The sequence below is a fragment of the Danio rerio genome, chromosome 4 (genome assembly GCF_049306965.1).
Source record: "Danio rerio strain Tuebingen ecotype United States chromosome 4, GRCz12tu, whole genome shotgun sequence".
In the NCBI taxonomy this organism is placed as follows: Eukaryota; Metazoa; Chordata; class Actinopteri; order Cypriniformes; family Danionidae; genus Danio; species Danio rerio.
The window spans coordinates 13,717,135-13,737,592 of record NC_133179.1 but is presented as its reverse complement, the minus strand read 5'-3'; the positions used below and the strand labels follow the sequence as shown (position 1 = coordinate 13,737,592).

Below are 20,458 nucleotides of genomic sequence, written 5' to 3'. Positions count from 1 at the left end.
ATACAAATCCATATGTCACAAAGGGTTAATACGTGTTTTATGAAGTGGATAAATTTGTTTTGAAACACAATTTTATGTTCTTCATACTGTAGTCATATGCCACACACTTTAGCATAATGGAAGTCAGTGATCAAAGTTTATAATTATAAAATTAGAAATATTTCGGTTACAATAACATATATATCATCATAAAATGTGTGTTAACCCCTGGCAGGGTATTGGTAAGTTGTATGACAAAGCATGGAATTGTTCATCTGACAGAGAAATAGTCACAGAGGATGGCTAATCCTGAGTAAGTTATTAGGTTCATTTTCATTTTTTTGGTGAGCTATTCCTTTAAACCTCACTACATGTTTATTAAGCAGGAATGTTCTTTCCATAATTTCGGCTTCATCTACTGTGCTACAGAAAAATCATTCTTTAATTTCGCATAGCGCCGTGGCTTTAGTGAAGAGGGCATTCATTAATTCACCAATTTAGTGTTTGATTTGATGCAGAAATGCCCCAGGAGTTGCTGTTAACTGACTGAAGAAAATGGAGAAGACTTATTTCTCATTCCCTGTGGTCTTCAGAAGGTTCCTCTTATTTTTGACCTCCCCTCATTTCCATTAAATGACTTATTAATGAAGAGGGTATTTTTAATTCAGGCTGATTCAGAGCTTTTTTTCGAGGAAAGCAAGGGATTGGCTTTTAAATTCATTCAGGGCTTTCTTGTGTCCAGTCCATTGACCACAGTAAAATCAAACTGACCATGACGGATCGTCAAGAATAAATTGCTCAATCCACTTTCTAGTAAGACGGACAAAAAAACTCTTGCAGATTAATATCTGACTCACTGTAAAAAACAACTGTATTTCAGAACTAAAAATTGTCATAATTAACTCACCCTTCACTTGGCACAAACCTGTTTGAGTATCTTTCTACTGTTGAACACAAAATAAATAACATGAAACATGCTGGAAATCAATAAATATTGACTTCCATAGTATTCCCTTTCAATTCAACAAATAAAAGAAATTCAGTTCGGTTTAAAACCACTTTTTTGGTGAACTATTTCTTTAAATTGCAATTATTTGATCACATATTAATTGTTCATTAGGTATTAATATAAGTAATAAGCAGAGAAAATATGTATGTTGTGAGTTTTCAAACTGCAAATATTTAAACTAAAATTGTCAATAAGTTATGCCATTAAAGTAACTTATGTTTAATCTTTTTACTTGTATTCAACTTTGTTTTAAGTAATGACTTGTGAGGGCTCATTTTTTTCAGTTTACAAATTGTAGGCATCAGCTTCATTTCAAATCAGACGGCAGAAGCAATTATAATCACTAAGAGAACATAAAGTCCCAGTTGGTGCATGCATTACGTAAAAGCCAAAACAAGGATTCAACAGAATAGATCAGTACTGAATACAATAAATAAATGATAAAGAGTGTTAACTTTTTCTTGAGGTTTCCCAGTGCTGGGTTGGGGCTGGAAGGGCATCCACTGCATAAAGAACATTTGCCAGAGTAATTGGTGGTTCATTTTACTGTGGCGACTAAGCCGAAGGATTGTGAGTGAGTGAGTGAGTGAGCATTTTCTTGAAAATAGATAAAGACTCAGCTGCTCTGGTGAATTTGCTTTGGCTATTTGGTAGGGTTGTTTACATATTACGTACATAAAACTTAAAGTTCACACAAAAATGAAATCTGTCATGATTTATTGTTCCATCACTTGTTCAGAACCTATTTGAACCTGAAAAGAAGATATTTTGTAGAATGCTGGTTTAATCATTGATCTCCATAGTATTTTTTTTTTCTTGCTATGGAAGTCAATGGATATCATCAACCAGCACTAATCTTCTTGAAAAGATCTTCTTTTGTGGTCAGTTGAAGAAAGAAACTCATAAAGGTTTAAAGGAGTATATGGTGAGGTAATTACATTATTTTGGTGAGCTATCTGTTTAACTCTATTCTTATTATTATGCATGCTTTATATAAATGTTTGTTTAGATCTTTTAATATGACACTAATAGTGTACACCATAACTAATTTCAACATATTGCGGTTCACTTATGTTCATTATTGACGATAAACAGAGTGCTTAAAATTGCCATCTTTTCTTTGCTCTACAAATTTCCACGGGGTCTCTTAGGCGCCTCCACATATGTGTAATTTCCCATGGAGACTTGCAGAGCTTTGCTACAGCAGTCAAAGTAAACAGTGCTCAGTGCGCCGTCCTGCTGTTCTTTAAGAGCTCCATTATGACCAGGCTCCTGCTGATTTTGCGCAGTTTTCCATGCCTGTAAATGTGAGCCCACAATCAGATGGCCACAGCAGGAGCTGCTCGCTGTATATCGCAGAGGTGAAGACTGTGATCTGTTGCTGACAGCATCTGTGTGCATTTTTATGAACTCAGAGATTGATTCAGATGCCCTGATTCAGTTAGTTTTGCAGTGCACATGCTCTAAATTTGATTTGATTCTTTTGAGTCACAAATTTGATTGATATTTCTAAGATCGATCAGTAAAAACTTTATTTCAGGTGCATGGGTACAATAAAAGTGAACCAATCTCTCTATTTCAGCTGAATAGAATATGTAGTCATAATATGATTGATGATTGATGATTGATGTATTTTCAAACTCAAAGACTGTGGGGACCACATTTAATATATTTATAGCTAGATACGCACACACACACACACACACACACACACACACACAGATATTATATATGTTCATAGGTTTCAATTTAATTTTTGACAATTTGTGCTTTTATTTTCATAGGACTGTAGCATAATTGGAGTGGGAGGGATGGGCATGGGATTGAGAAAGTTCCACAAGCAGGGATACAAATTTGGCACATGCAAAATAAAGTTGTTCTACAGTCTGTGCACTGCACGAGCAGGGTTCATACGGTCATGAAAAACCTGGAAAAGTGATGGAGTTTAGACATGGCATTTTCCAGACCTGGAAAAGTTTTGGAAAAACAGAAAAGCCCACAAAGTTTTGAAAAGTCATGGAAGATAAAGATCTGTATTCTTGAATAAAGGTTACAGTGTTTCCTCTAGGATTTTTTCCAGCTGTGGCGGCAGGCCTTTTACACAGATCTACCAACTACCTATGGTGTTATTTTAATGACAGATGTCGTGAGCGCAGTATTACAAGTCGAGATCGCATTTATGTAATACGAGCATGCAAATCTCTTTGCTTGCGAGCCCATTTCCTCTGTTTGTGCACAAAACTTCTAGCACAGCCTCAAATATACACTGCTCAAGTGCAGATTTTCTTGTGTGCTCTCAAATAAACTCTGCTGAAGCGTAATTTAGCGCATTTATGTAGTGAGTATGTCTCCAACATTTATTAGATTGGCTAGGAATATTTATGAATATCTCCAATAGACCTACAGAGTGGCATTAATGTATCTTGAAGTAAAGTGTAACGTCTCCAGCAAGATAAAGTCCTTGTTTGTTGTATGCAGAACTATAGACTTCTATCTATAAATAAAGTATAATTATGGACAGGGCCGGCGCATCCATAGAGGCGACCTAGGCGGCCGCCTAGGGCTGCAGTATAGAGAGGGCGGCGTCAGCGACACCTCCATCAGCACCCGTGTGTCCTCAGTTATATCCGCGCATAGGACGACAGAATAGAGGTCCACGACACCCGCGCATCCTCAGTTATATCCACGCATAGAATGGCAGAATAGAGAGGGCGGCGTCCGTGACACCTCCCTCAGCACCCGCGCGTCCTCAGTTATATCCGCGCATAGGGCGGCAGAATAGAGGTTCGCGACACCTCACTTCATTTTCATAACCGGTCACTTTCGTTTTCACATTGGGGTTGAAGGCGGCGTGATCGTCCTCTGCCTAGAGCGGCAGTTCAGCTTGCTCCGGCCCTGATTATGGAAACTGTGTTCATCCTAACTGAAAGCTATACGTCTTGTTTGCTGGTCTTACACATCACGCACCTGTCAGTCAATCAGTCAGCATGTTACCCTAAAGGGTTAAACAAAAATCTCACAGTACTACTATGGTTACAGAAAAGTTTGCGCTGTTATGATTCACTCACCTTTTAATTGATGTTTTGATTGATAGGCTGTAATGTAGCTGTGGCGGGATGAATTTTGGTGTGGCGTCCCGCCATGGAAGAATGAATGTAGTGGAAACCTTGGGTTAGTTGTCTTGACTTCTATTCTGTCCTTGGCCAATCACATACTCCCACATTATTAGTGTGGTATAAGCATTATCTAAGTCAGTTTTACATAAATATAAATTAAAACTAAATAGATTGCTGCGTGTTTTACGATGTGGTGTATTTGAACATGCATTGTTTTTCTTTTATCGTGCATATGTAGACATTGCATGAAACATTAGGTCATAAAAATTCACTTGAAAGTCTTGGAAAAATCATGGAAAAGTCATGAAATTTTAGTAGTAAAAATGTGTATGAGCCCTGCTTGAGGCTATCAGTGTCAAAAGATATTCATAGACTCCTAATAGATAAATGAAATTCAACAGTAGCACTTAATCTTTTGTTCTTTCATTAATATTAATGGTGAAGAGTGTATTATGAAACTGCAGATGCTTTAAGGCGTAGACAAATAATCTATTGGATTTGCTTTTACTTTAAACTCGACTGATTAGACATTTCAACATCGTTCAAGTCGAAATAAGCCTCATGAAAATCTTTCCGCCTGATGCTTCTGTGTTTTTCCTGACACAGAAAGGCTTCTCAGCCTCTTTCACGTTATTTTTAATGCCTCATCAAACATGTTGCACTCTTTCTTTGCGATCATCCATGTATCTTTGCTGCTTTGATGAATAATCTGTAAGCAGTACTGCACTGCACAGATATCTTTACAGATAAATTATGTAGAAAATATGATGAGCTGCATCTGCATCCCACACTTAAAAAAACAGAATACATAACGTAGTAAAAAAAAATATGCATGACTTTTGAGAATCAATATTGAATCTACCCCTTAAAATAAAGATTACCTACCTTTTTGAGCATGTATGTGAAAGAGCCGCTGGCTCCAGATTGAAATGATTGTTGTTGAAGGCTGTGGCTCTTTTGAGAGCATGTTGGCCATTATAATAGCTGTGTGTAGAAGATGACTATCATTTCTACCTGTCTTCTGCGTCTTTGTGTACATGTCGCTTGCATGTACAAAATGAGACAAGGTTTTGCTAATGTGTGGTTTTTAAATGCCTTGTGTTTTTCAGATGAGGGGCCCTACACTAAACACTCCAATCCCTCCAGGCCACCAGATGGCGCTCTGGCCATTAGGAGACAGAGTATTCCAGGTACAAAGAAACAGCGTCTGACCCTCTCACTCCTGTGGTCTTGTCAAATTAAGTAAAGGGTTTTATTTGTTGGACAGAGAGACACTTGAAAAGTGGGAGCGTTTTACAGATGTACAATGGACAGCTAGTATTTTTCAGCCAATGATGAACTTCCGGTAAAAGCTTAATGTCTTTTTTATTTTTATTTTTTATTTCATAAGGTTTCTTTTACACCATCAATGTCGTAATGTAGTTCAAATATAATCAGGTAAATAGACTTGAGCATCCATTTGGTTGTTAAAAAGCTTAAAAAATAAACAAAAGACCGTGTAAACACAGGCACCATTATTAGCAAGCTCAGACACTCCATTGAAAATACTGGGGTAAGTTTAATTTCTCATCTCACACAAACTGTTTTTATACCCTTCACTGCATACCATCAAGATGTAGCATGCATTGCACCAATCCGTACTTAAAACAATATCGCCTACAAAAGTTTACCACCAACAGTCAATATGTCTTCTACGTATTACTGTCAACATTGCCAATTGTATATTGTTTTGTTTTTTGGGAATATGTTGTACGTTGCACTGTGTGGAGCCAGCACCGAAGCTTTTCACTCATCATAATGCATGTGCTGCTGATGATGTGACAATAAAAGTTTATTAAAAGTATATTAAAATTTGATTTTGATTTGATTTCCATATTTTAAAGACATGGCATGGAAAAATATAATTTAATTCGTTGCTTCTTGTTTGGTCTGATAACCGCTTTATATTATATCTCAGTCAGGTAGTGGTAGTAATTTTTATTTTAATTTTTAAATTTTTTTTTAAGTAATCAGATATTAAAGGTGCAGTAGTTGATTGTATTCAGAGTTTTTTGTTGTGCTGGTTGAAAGTCTCTTCACAGTTCAATAGTAATGATTAAAGTAAATGATATTAATGTATTTATATCTATTTTTATATTCTGGGTAAGGCATAAGACTAAAAAAAGTTCATCCAATTAAATAGTGTTGGGCCAACATTTCGTATAATTCAGATAAGTAGCCCAAACTGTCTGTCAGCAAATGCAGATTCGAACTATTGTGCAGCCGTTTAAACGCAGATCCACCATTTGTGCGTACACGCTGTAGGTTCACATGCACACGAGAGAGAGAGAGAGAGAAAGGGAGAGAACGTGAGCAGTATAAACATCCTGAATCAATACTGGAGTTAGTTTTGCACGCTGGAGGAAGGACGACACCATGTCTGAAGGATTTCTTTTAGACAGGTAATGTTCTGTTTTAAAACTATTTTAGCTTCACGCAAAGCTGATGTAGATTGTTTTACGAGTGGGTTATATGCACAGAAGTGCTGTTAAGTCACTGAAATCTTCCTGCGATAGATTTATGTGACGATTTTCAGTTTCATGAGGGACATTTTACCGCATCGATGATGTAGATTTTAATTTAGTTTAACAACAAAACATCAGTGAATATCGCTATTCCGCCTAGCCTGCTTTACTGAGCTGAAGTTGGTTTTACATTTACATCACATTGGTCCATTTTTGAACAATGACAACCTGTGACACACTCCCTATATTGTTTACCATGCTGCTCTGAATATTCGGCCAGAAATAGCATGTAAGTATGGCTGAGTAGTAAGTATAATTCCCGGCCAGCCACTAGTTGCTGAGTGAGGGATCTGCTGTCATCTTTAAGGTGCGCATACTTGTGTTTCAGGAGGCGTGGCTTTGGACGGCAGGGAAGGGACTGTGTTTCAGAGATTTATGCTAGCCGGTTAGCATTGTGGCAGATCACCTACTGCACCTTTAAATGTGGCAATTTTGTGTGAGATGACAATATACCAGACGCCCTGGGGCTGGCTAACTGAAACTAAAAGTCTGTGTGCATATACCCCATTACTGAAAGACAGAGACACTCTTGTTTAATGCACCCGTCTTTCCAGCTGCTGGATTTCATGCTAGCTTACCTTGCCTTTCCAATGCCTTGTGTAGTTACAGTATAAAAGTTGTCTAGACAAATAAAATAGTGAGTTAAGTTTTTGAAAAATTATGAGGCTTTTTTAAGGTTTCATGAAATGAATTTTTGTTATTTTAGAGTATTTGTATCATAAGATTGATGTAAACACAATTTACAGAAGTTCAGAATTGATTCAAGAGAAATATTGATGCATATTGAAAATATTAGTATTGATGCATTTGATGCATTTAATATGTTGGAATTCTATTTTTCAATTCATGATTTGTTTATTACCATAATATATTCAAAGGTTGACTACTTTTTAGTAAAAGACTAGATTTAATTCAGCATTTTAATATTTGTGTTTATCAACAAATATGAGAATGTTAGACTTTCAGCTAGTATTATCAATTCACCCAACAATCTACGACTGGTTCTCTGGATCTGTGAAGGGTTGAACAAACTGTCCACAGTACTCACTCCTGTTCATTTATGACTTGTTAAACAAACCCAGCGCCCCTTTTGTGTTAGCTGAGATCCGTTTTGAAGCGGTGCTCATTTCTATGCTAGAGGTAAGAAAAAAATGTCTCAGAGGGTGTTGAAATAAATTCCCTGTATAATCTCTCAGCACAGAGCTCTAAGCACATCAAACCCATCTTCAGAAGCGGTTAGCGTTTAGCATGACGGCTTTGGGGCCTCGTGCCCACGTTCTGATGTAGCTCACGCCGTAGGCACGGGGCTCTTTGGACTGCCGTATTAAAGCATCCATCTGAAGACAGATTAGGCGCAGGCTGTGGCGCTCCTGCCGAGCTCGCTGTGTTGGTTTTGCGGGTTGAGTGTATCTGAGATTGTAGCACGTCTCATAATGTTCCCTTAGAAAAGCACTTTCTGCCAAGAGCGGGATTAGGAGTTGCCATAATAAAGTACTTCACATACATCAGGCATAGAATAAGGCTGGAGAGATGTGGCTGAATCGCATAGGGGAAAATACATAAAGGTGAGGAAGATTTGCCTTGTTGGGAGTTTCTGACTTGCGTAATCACAATTACTGGCTTTAAATTTTGCATGAGATGCTGATGGCGTTCTTCTGCGCGCTTTTGTTTTAATGGCATTCGGATGTCCATTCGTGTGGACTTTTTAAATGATTTAGTATTCTAGATGTGCTGGATATATTTGAAGCTTTTATTTGATTTAAGTGGATTCTGACCGTTCAAGGACTAAATTGTGAAAGAATTAACGTTCATAAGTGGTTTGTGAATCAATTTAAAAATGAAGAATGGGTTGCGTTACACTGAAGTAAGAGTCAAGAAGAATGAGAAACTTGTTTTCCTTGCTCTCTGAAGACTTTAAATGCATCTGGTAAGTGTAGATATGCTGAATGTTTAAAGTGTTGGTTTTAAAAATGAATGCTGGAATGATGGGAAACTGTTGATGAATTCTGTGTTGCGCCTTCAACCTCTGAATTGATTTAAGAACTGTGGATTTCAGTTTAATATGAATTGAAGGATCAAATAATATGCAGATTTGTATTTCAAGGAATTGAAATTAAAATAGAATGAAATGTGTGACTGCTTGAAGCATTGTTTGGATTTACTTTTTTTATTTCTTAATTTGTGTTTATTAATTAATAATTTAATGTAGTTCAGGGGTGCCCAACCCTGTTCCTGGAGAGCCACCTTCCTGCAGATTTCAGTTGCTACCTATATCAAACACACCTGAACCAATTAATTAGGACCTGAATTACATGCAGGTGTGTTTGATATGGGTTGCAACTGAAATCTGCAGGATGGTGGCTCTCCAGGAACATTGTTGGCCACCCCTGATGTAGTTGTTTGTTTGTATAATTGCACAAAAACATGTGAACATTCACAACCATGCTAATGTTAGGAATATAAATAATTCACAAATTAATAATATATTTATTAATTAGCATAAAATCTTAAATATGGTTAAAGATTTTGGGCATTTTCATAACTATTAGATGATTTTAATGTTTTAAAATGCCACCTGTACACTGACAAAAGTCTTGTCATTGATTCCAGGTGTATGAGCAACAAATAATAACTTGACTTCTAGTTGATTATTTGGAAAAGTGGCAGAAGGTAGTTTTTCTGATGAATTAATATTAAACTGCATCCCAATCATAACTAATACTGCAGAAGACCTATTGGAACCCACATGGACCCAAGATTCTCACAGAAATCAGTCAAGTTTGTTGAAGGAAAAATCATGCTTTGGGGTTACATTCAGTATGAGGGTGTGCGAGAGATCTGCAGAGTGGATATCAACATCAACAGCCTGAGGCATTTGTGCTGCCCATTACATTACAAACCACAGGAGAGGGCAAATTCTTCAGCAGGATAGCGCTCCTTCTCATACTTTAGCCTCCACATCAAAGTTCCTGAAAGCAAAAAAGGTTAAGGTGCTCCAGGATTGGCCAGCCCAGTCACCAGAATGAACATTATTGAGCATGTCTGGGGTAAGATGAAGGAGGAGGCATTGATGATAAATCCAAAGAATATCGATGAACTCTGGGAGTCCTGCGAGAATGCTTTCTTTTCTATTGCAGATGACTTTATTAATAAGTTATTTAAGTCATTGGAGAGATGGATGCAGTCTTCCAAACTCAGGGAAGTCATACACGATATTAATTCTATTTCCACTGCACCATGACCTTATATTCTGTATGTATACAGATATATACTGTACATTATTTCTGTTAAGTGACAAGACTTTAGTCTCAGCAAAGCCAGACCTTACTGTCCTAATTAAATTATTAAAAATCAAGGCATGATCATGTTTTATTTTGGTAAAATAAGTGTAATTTAGAGGCCTTTTTATTTTATGTAAGCCACTTCTGATACCAAATGATCAACTAGAAGTCAAGTTATTATTTGTTGTTCCTAAATCTTGTATAGGCGACAAGACTTTTGTCAATTATTCATTAAAAATTTAAATAAATATGTTATGTATTTTTGGCATATTAAAATTACACCCTTTAGTAAAAAATTAATGCTGAAAATATTTGTTTTGCAGTTTTGTTGCAATATTTCTTGAAATTGCGATGCCAAAGAAATTCGAGTTTTCTGCACCGCAGTTTAACATCCTGTCAAGAAATTCCCTTCTACAACCCAATTAGTGAACTGAAAGTAAGCCAAAGTTTTTTCCCCAACCTGCTACAGAAAATCAAGAGCAGAATACACAGCCTGGCTTGAAAAACCTGATGACTTCATTTCAGATTCAACAAGTATCCTCCTCCTTTTCTCCAATATTATATCTGTATTTTTCACCCTTACGAGAAGCTCTGGAGAGTTACTCAATCGACAAAAACAAAAAAGAAACGGAGTAAAATAAAGCTGTGAAAGGCTGAAGTCTCTCCACCGCACATTTAAATCTCCTCCATTAGTCCTCTGCATTGTTATTAATATGGATGAGGGGGGGATTAGCAGATTGTTACCTGGAATTTCGCAAATGAATCCGCCGGGGGTCATGTTCTCTAACTGCTTATAATCACAATATGTTTTAAGCAACATACAGGCAAGCTGAGGGCCTGCAGAGCTGGAGCATCCCAAAGCTCATCTGAACAGATAGCGATGCATCATTCATGTATAACACTGGCTCACGCTTATCCCTCAGCATGCACATCTCTTTTTAAATGCCATGTTAGCATCCATTGGCTAGATTGAGAGAGAGAGAGAGGGACAGGCTGCTGACGGATGAGCTTTTGGCTGATGGTTTTGCAAGCTGAAAACGGTGTTGCATCAGTGTGATTCAGCATTTTAAGAGCCGCATGTAATGCAGGTTGCAGCTGCAGAGGCGTCTATTAATTTAGCTTGAGGTCTGTTATCAAGCTGTCGAGGGTGTGAAAGTTTAATGGAGGTTGTGGCTCATTTTAAGGGCTGTTTGCTGCGCTTTCTTGTGAGCTGAGTTTCTTGGGGAAGTTTTGATGGTGTTTTTGTTGCTTCAACTTCCGACACTTTTATGTCCAAGTGGTTGTTTGTTATTGAAACTAGCGGAAGGTCATATTAAAGAAATACTTCACCCAAAAATTAAAATTAACCGCATGATTTACTCACCCTCAAGCCATCCTTGACTTTCTTCTTTCAGATGAACACAGTTTGAGGAGTATTAAAATTGCTTCCATGCTGTATAATGCTGTTGGGAGGTGGCCCTTTTTCTGGAGCTTCCAAAAGCAAATAAATACATCGTAAAACTAACCTATATGCTGCTGGGGTGTAACGCATGTCTTACGAATCAATGTCTTTTGCAAATTCTAAACTCAAATGCATTCTCCACAACTTGGCTGACCTCTGACTCGCATTTGATGCATGATGTAAAATGCAGCATTGAAACATTGTGTGTAACGTAAACAGAACTGTGGTAAGTGAGTCCCACAAGATGCATTTATTCCTGGAGCTTCTGCTCTTACATCATGCCGTATGCAGTCAAGCCCATAATGATTCATACCCCTGGCAAATCCTGACTTTTATTCAACCATTTTGTTTGTGTGACCAGAAAAAACACTGACATCTCCCTAAAGTTAGTAAGAAGATGTACATTAGGCATCATTGCGCAGTAATTATAAATGATAATAATTCAAAAATGGCAAATACTTTTGCTAAGTAAACATATCAGATCCATCAGATCAGATTCATAAGACATGTGTTAACCCCTGTTGCAGTATGGGTTAGTTGTACAACAAATTTATGAAAAAAGGTCACTACCAACACTATTATAGAGCATGGAAGAGCCAGGATAAAATTTTAAACTACTTCATCTGTTGGTCTGACAAAACAAACCTAGCAGGCACACAACATCATAAGACGTTAATATTAGGTTAGAATTCGGTCGTGACTTCAAGTGACCAAAATTCAATTGTCTAAGGACAATGCTATTTTAGCGTCCAATAATGATGTCAAATGACGTTGATATTTGGATGATTTTTAGGTAGAAAGCAATCAAAATCCTACGTCGAGCCAACATCTTAAACCAATGTCGTATTGACATGAAACGCTGACATTTATTCACCAGGTATGGCAAACAAAATCCAACGTCTGATAGACGTCAAAGTGGTGATGACCAAACAACAGCAAGCTGTACCATCATTAGACGTTGATATTTGGTTGATTTTAAGTTGGACGTTAGACATTGACTTCGGCTTGATGTTGAGTTCTGATGTCAAGCTGATTTTTATTTCCAAACAAAATGCAATGTCTCCAAGATGTTGGGGTACAACATCAATCTGACATCATGATAACATCCCATGCTTGCTGGGTAGTGATTTACACAAAAAAGCTGTTTAAGGTGAATAAATTATGGGGAAAATTGTAATTAGTGGTTGAACTATTCATTTAAAAGCTGCTTTTGAAATCTTCTACAGCACAATATTAACATGTTTGGCCATTTATTTATTTGGAACCACTACTTTATACAATACAATAACACATTTTAGTGCCATGTAAAAATGTATTCTAAATGTATTCTAAAAATTGTTTAGCTTTAATCTCAGCGCTTTGGCTTTATTCTCATAATTTAGACTCTTCTTGGAATTTATGACTAAAATATCTCATAATCATAATGTTTAATGTAATCAGTTGAATAATAGTGTAACTAACAATGTTTTATTTCTCAAAATATTCATTCTTTTCATAATGTGGACCGTTCACTAAATATTTAATCTCATAATGTGAGCAATTTAATCTCTGAATTTTAGTTTAATCTTATATTACTACAAATTTATTCTTGTAATTTTGACATGTATTCTCATTTTATCTTTACTGTCAAAATAAAACTCACTTTTAATACTTTATGAAATACATGCAGTACATAAACTACCATTTGCACACTACAGTTTATTTAATTAATAACCAATTAAATCCTGAATTTTCAACAGCTGTTACTCGAGTCATCAGTGAAAACAGACTCACTGCTTAATATATTTATTAAAAAGCAAGATGAAAAGAACAGCATTTACTTGAAATTGAAATCTCTTGGAACATCATGCATTTGCTGTCACTTTTAATCAGTTTAATGCATCCGTTCTGAATAAAAGCATTCATTTTGAATCCACAGGGCCAAAAGTAGCCATAGACCTAAAAAAAACACCAACCTAAAATATTCTTCCCAAGCAAAGCCGTGTTTCTCTGAGGCTTTAAAGCTGTATGTCAGAAGCGCATGAGTAAAGAGATTGCAGGCAGATGTGCGGTCTAGCACTTCATACCTCTGCGCGCTCGTGCGAAATCTTCATGATAAATGCTCTGAAACTTTCCTCCCAGAAGACCCTGCATGGAGCAAGAGCCAAAAGATACTGTTTTTCATTTGCTTGCATGTGTGTGTGTGTGTGTGTGTGTTTCGTCCTCCAGTGGAGAGCTCAGACCAGCATACAAATAAGCATAAGCAGATTTTCACCTTTTCGCACTAGAATAAAGCATTTTACATCTTTAAATGCCACACAATTAATCCAATTATTGTAGTTCTTATGGCATATGGGAGGGGGAGGTTGGAGAAGTTCATTTGTTGTGGTGTTTTAGTTTTCCCCACCATTTTGTGTGTCTGTAAACCGTCTCCGTAAAGGAATATTGATCTCTCATACCCATTCAACTTCAAAATGGTGTCTATCAGAAGGAAAAACAGCACCGTGTTGATCTACTGTGATGAATAGAGTGTGATAACGCACACAAAGGGAAGTTGTAATAGTCTGCATGATTGAACATCATCAAAGAGAGCCATTACTCAAACACCAGATCGTTCATTCCCAGATTGCAAATATCATATTCAGTTATTCATTTGATTAGTTGTTGATCATTTTTCTTCCCTTTTTGTGGAGACGGTTTAGAAATTGTGCGATAATTTGGTTTTGCTTGCTTTGTGTCCTTGCAGTAATTGAAATAATTGTTTCTGACTATGTTTGATTTCATATCCTGCGAAGGTTTGCTAGCGTCTGCCATTAGTCAAGCCTGGTTCCGTATTGAATTATGGCCCAATTTGTCATTTTGACTGCTAAAGTTCCAATAGTGGAAAGCCAATTCAGAGCGGAGCCCACCTGCTGGTACGCCTACAGCCTTCATCGAGAGGAAAACCGTGAACTGACAGTGGGCATTTAACCAAATGTTTTCATTACACCTCCGAGCAATGTTACAGACGAAAAAAATCTCCATTCGCACCTCGCTGGTGTCTGAGCTTTCCATACAAAACAGCAATGCTTCTAGAAATTCTCTATGTGGTTTTCTAATGTTTTTCCTATGAATAGGATCATGGTTAAGCATGGATACATATTGGTAAATGCTAAGAAGCAAATGTAAATATATGTAAATATTTGACAGAGGACCTGTCCATTTTTATGAGAGGAGATAACTCTTCCTCATTCATTTATTTTCTTTTCAGCTTAGTCCCTTTATCAATCTGGGGTCACCACAGAGGTATGAACCGCCAACTTTTCCAGCAAATGTTCCACGCAGCGGATGCCCTTCCAGCTGCAACCCATCTCTGGGAAACATCCATACAGTCTCTTTCACACTCATACACTACGGACAATTTAGCCTACCCAATTCACCTGTACCACATGTCTTTGGACTGTGGGGGAAACCGGAGCACCCGGAAGAAACCCACACAGGACACAAGGAAATTATGCAAACTCCACACAGAAATGCCAACTGGCTCAGCCTGGAATCAAACCAGCGACCTTCTTGCTGTGAGGCAACAGTGCTAACCCCTGAGCCAGCGTGCTGCCCTGTGTTTTTTTTAGATGGTGTCAAATAAACTTCCAATCCAGCTTACACTGGGAAAATACATAATGAAAAATGTATGTACAGAAAAGATGTATAGAGAAAATACACAAGTAACACATTGAATGAAACAGGAAATTTGAAGTAAAAGAAAACTATAGTCTTGTATATTTACTCCAATAATTATTAACAACTTAGATTTTTTGTAAACCACTTATGATGTTTGATTTAAATTTATATGGTTACTTTAGTGATTTTGATTTAAATGTGAGATGATCATTTTATTGTAAAAACAAACATTTTAAATATTTAAAAAACATTTGAGTGATTTAAATTAGCAACACACTCTTACTGTACATTTAGTAATAGTTATGCTTTTTGTTGGTAATTATTGGTTGTAATTATTCATAGTGTATTGTCACAAAGACACTGTAATTTTAACAAAGACACTAAAATAAGGCATTATTATATATATATATATATATATATATATATATATATATATATATATATATATATATATATATATATATATATATATGTGTGTGTGTGTGTGTGTGTGTGTATATTAGGGGTGTCAAAATTAATTGTTTCTTTGATGCACTGACGTAGATGTGGACAATTCGATATTGGTTCAGTAATAGATCATAACCAGTTATTATGTACTGACATCGTTTATCTCATATGCGATATATTGTGCTAGTTTACAATGATAAGGGAGGTGACCATGAATAATTAAAACACACTAACAAACTGTGAATTAAAACTAATTCACAGTGTGTGTGTTTGCTGGAGAAAATGAAAGCTGTAAACTCAATTTCTCCTTTGACCTGCTGTCATGAGGTAACATTTCCTCTCCTTTCGATTGATACAGCGATACTAGTTGATCCAGACATGAGCGTGTCTGCAGAGTTTTCTCCACCCCGTCTATCATGGATCAGCTGTGATCGCCGCTGCCGTTTATCAGTGTCACTCATCGGTAAATAGCGCCAGAGCGTTAGAGCCAATAGCAGCCTTTTTACGATAATGTATGATTAAAGGTACAGTTCATATATCTGACTGCTTGTCCTAAAGGACAAAACTATATTGCAAATAATATATACATATTTATACATTTTATAGCAAGAATTGTTGTGCTGTGTTGTAAAATATTAAATTGTGTATGGAAAGCATCGTCACTGCACCATGATGCACCAAGATATTGAATTTGAACCGAATCCGTGGCATGATAATCGTAACCGAACTGAATCATAAGACTAGTGTAGGTTCACACCTCTAAGATACAGTATATTTCTTTACTTTTGAATGATAAATGATGCTCTGTTAGGTTGGCCCTTGGTGTTGCTGAAGGAAGAAACCCTTTTTTATTTTGCTTGGATTTTCTCCGCATTATCTATCAACTTTGCTATCTAGATCAATCTGCAATCATAGATTACCGTTTCCTGTCACAGTGTGAAAAAGTGATAACTTTTCAACCCTTTGTGCACGTCAGCTGGCAGACTTGACGTCTATATCTTGCTCTCTCTGTCACACACTCCATCTGTACCGTTATCTCCTGCTTCGTATCATTCTCTCACATGCTGCCGCAACCTCTATCTTCGGGTCTCCTTCCCTCAATACCCGATGTGCACAGCATTCGATCCCGACACACAGATCTGTCGGCTTTGAGAAGCTGATGGCCAATCTCCGTGTCTGCCTCCTTCACAGAGGAAAGGTAGAAAAGAGGACATGGAATAAAATGAGAGGCCACGAGTAATGGGATCAACTTATCAACTTCCACACCTGTCCCAGTGTAGCCCTCAAAGCGCAGCTCATTAGATCCCAGCGGCCCTTTTTCTCGCTCTGGGCCCAGATATTACTCTGAACCCTCGATGAACTGAGAGAGCCACACTTTCCCCAGACAGCTTAAGACTGAGCTTGTAATATGACCATGGCATGCTGTGCCACAAATTGTTTGGATATTGGATGACCCCCCAGTGGGCCCTCCGGTGCATTTGCACGAGAGGACTCACAACACACACATACACACAGACGAATGATGGAGTTTGGATTGGATTGTGTTTATAATTTGTTATTCGTGTATCACTTCTGTATTGGTTTCTGTCACTTAAAGCATCTCTATTAAGCTATTCGTGTTTTGTTTTGGAGGTGTGTACATCCAGTCAAGGTCTCTTTTCCAAAAGCTGCTCTGTGCTGGTCAGATAGCCAAGTCTGTTGTGATTGGTCTTCGTCCTACGGCATGTGTTGAAAATGTAACGCTCATTACCATATTCTGTATTTGAGCTCTGGAGGCTTCCTCAGCACTCGCAAACACAAACATTCTGTGATTCAATGGCAACAATGGTGTCAGTTCTCAGAGTTCTCATCCTTTAGAAAGTGGAATTGCTTTTGCATCTCAGAGAACGTCTCTTTGAAATGTAGAATAGGGAAACAAAATTCGTCTAGGGCTCAGTTTTCGTTATAACTAAAGTGTTTGAGAGTCAAAGTAGATTTTGTTTTCAATAAAAACCATAGGCTGGCATAAAGCCAATTCTTTGGATATTGAATGACCCCCTATGTTGGATGCCCCCCTTAGTGTAGCATTATGGTAGGGTTTGCAACATACACAAAAGATGCGAGCAAGTTTGGCAAAAAAAAGCACAGCCAATATTGGTGAATCCTTTCTAATGTGCTTTATATTAGCTTGAAGTACCCCTATTATGAAATCCTAATTTTGTTTTTGAGGTCACTGAAAGCTTTGCATAATGTACAACGCGAGTTCAGCTTTCTTTTATTTTCCACAGTGTCTGAAAAAGGGTTGTTAAAAAAACGAAAGGCAGGGATACACTACGTATTTCTTAAATTTTTGCAAAAGATATGAATTATTAGACAAATCCTTTTGTGGTGAGTGAGAAGTATTGTGAAAATAGTTTATTGATGCTGCTGCTTTTACTGTTTGTATGTGTACAGCAGTAGTTTTAATTGCCGCTAGTTCTTCGATATCAGGTTGGTGTTGCTTAAGCCCTTCCTTTCCATGAGCTGCTTTGTTCTGATTGGTCAGATGGCCCCGTTTGGTTAGATTAAGGTATACTTACACTAGGTAAAGTTGCCTTGAACCACGCGAATGTCCCCCTCCCCTCTCCCTCGACAGCCTGGATTCACACTGCATTTTCCCTTTCAAACCCGAGCACGCTAGCGTCATCGATGATTCAACTGTTCAGTTTAACAGGAATAGAAGCGCTTTCGCTCAGCACAGTGGCCATTACTTTAGTTATATCGTTTTGTATTATTTTTAGTCATTTGGGATGCAGTGACATGTAGTCAAAAATTTTGTCGAACAGATCCACAACTTTTGACGCTCATAAATGATCAATAAAGTCTTCATGCTGCACATATTAGGAGGTTTGCTGAAGGTGTAGCTGACGTGCAGTGAATAAACTATGAGAGGATAACTATGACAGTTTGCATTCATTGAAAAGTAATAGTGATTAATAAATCCATGTGAAACAGTCCCTTAAAAGTCACATTGTGTCTTTAGTTTCGGACTCAAGCACTACAAGCTTACCACGCCAAAGCCCAACCGAACGGTGCTCTGGCACACCATTTCCAACTGAACTGCTCAATTTGGAGGACTCACACTTGTCAAACAACACGGGAGACAGTTTGGATAGCCTAGTGTGAGTGCACCATTACACTAATCTTTGAGTCATTTCTGAACTTTTGTATTCAAAGAGAGCTACCTAAACAAAAGAAATCACAAAAATAGAATTCAGTTTAAAGAGAATCTAATGTTTTCATGTTTTGCATTTGGTTCTGCCTTTGGAAGGCATGTTATGTCAACCATATTACGTTGTGCCTGTTCTTGACATGTAAAGCAAGTTAATTTAATGCTGTCAAAAGCTCAGAACGACCCACAGTTTATTCCTCACCCAAGCAATGGGAGAGAAATGACAGCAACATTTATAATTTGTCCCACTGTAATTTTTTTTTTGCTGTCAAGCTAATCCCCAGAAGTGCAGGCTTCTTTTAATCAAATTATTTGATGAAAGCTGAAGGCAAATTGAGCAGTTCTTTTACAATTAATTATCAAAAGACCGGCACACAACGCAAGGCTTGTTATAGATTGAACTCGCGTTTGAACATTGATTCAGTCTTTTTTTTTCCTCATGACGAGATGTTTTTCCTCTATCACTCTCCAACACACAATCACGCACACTAAATTATTCACCACTTCCTTTTGGCACATTATAAGTTTGATTTCTCTCTTAATTACTTTGCTGTCTTTTTTATGTCAGCATGTTTGCACTGTCAGCTCCCCATCTGGCTCCAAAGGCTTGCCTGGAGGTTCAGGTTCAAGCCAGATATTGAGATCTGTGCTAGCTTCGCTCTGTCCTGGTCATGTTTCAGCATAGCTCTCTTTCCATGTCCATATGGCAACGGTATTGATCAGAGGCCGAGTGCAATGTCAAATTTGTTTCTTCCTCTGCTGAGGTTACTGAGCTGGTGATTTGCATGCAGCGGGCATGCAATGGATTTGTAACAGATATACAGATCTCATAATTTAATTGTCCGTGCCGAAACAGACTCTGAAAAGCCTCTAATGGTTATGCTTAAGACTGATAACTGTTAAGAATTTTGACCTCGCAAGTACATGAACTCAAGTCAAATTCATGCTCATTTTAATAGGCTGTTTGGGAGCTGAATTTTTCCATTGAAAGTCAAGTTGCGCAATTAAAGTGCATTATAATATAGCACAAAAATGCAGAACATTTTTAAGCTTTTTTTTGTTGATTGTGTTTTAAAAGAACAGAAAAAGGCTTAAAGGACTGCTCTTTTTGCACCCGTGTCTTGTTACTGTTGTCCTCTTGCAGTGAGATGCTCAGTCTCATAGGGGTTTAAAGCTTCATCTCCCCTCACCCGCTGCAATGCAGTATTGAAAGACATAGTGAATGAGAAAAGGAAAGTGAATAGACATATAAATCCATCTCTTCCGTCCTTCGATACAGAGAGAGGGATTACAAACCCCCTATTTTTATTTCTCCTCCAGCTCAGACAGCTGATGCAGTGATGGCGGGTGAGACCGAGGGAGAGAAAGCGGCCTACTTGCAGATATGCAGTATTCTTAATGTGACTTTGACGATCCCACTGAGGGATTGAATGACAGTCAGTCAATAGGGGAGCAACACGTCTGCCTGAGCAGCAATATCTCTGCAAGCCAGTGAGAGAGACAGAAAAGATAAAAAAAAAGCAAAGCAGAGAACAAATGAGGGGCAAAAATGTCTTTGAATATGTATTCAAATAACTACTTTTATATAGTAATGTATTCATTTTTGTATTTATATTTATTCAGTTTTATTTTTATAGCTATTAAGATTAGTAATATTTATAATGCATCATTTTTATTAAGTCTTTATTCATACAAGATTTTATAAACCATTGCATTTTTTATTTCTGCATTATTATTTTCTACAACTGTAGATGTTACTGAAAGGTGGTTTTGTCAATTTTACCTCACCTCT

At 37.4% G+C, this 20,458-nt stretch overlaps 1 protein-coding gene across 50 annotated transcripts in view; it reads left to right on the top strand.

Annotated features, from left to right (window-relative positions):
• Positions 1-20,458, top strand: part of grip1 (glutamate receptor interacting protein 1) — a 359,502-nt gene that overhangs the window by 231,334 nt on the left and 107,710 nt on the right. For 42 of the 50 annotated variants that reach the window (XM_073946220.1, XM_073946216.1, XM_073946217.1 and 39 more), the window contains exon 2: positions 5,214-5,294. The exons of the other annotated variants lie outside the window; for them this stretch is intronic. In XM_073946220.1, the coding sequence (XP_073802321.1) occupies positions 5,214-5,294 (81 nt within the window). The remainder of the gene's footprint in view (positions 1-5,213; positions 5,295-20,458) is intronic. 50 annotated transcript variants of the gene reach the window in all.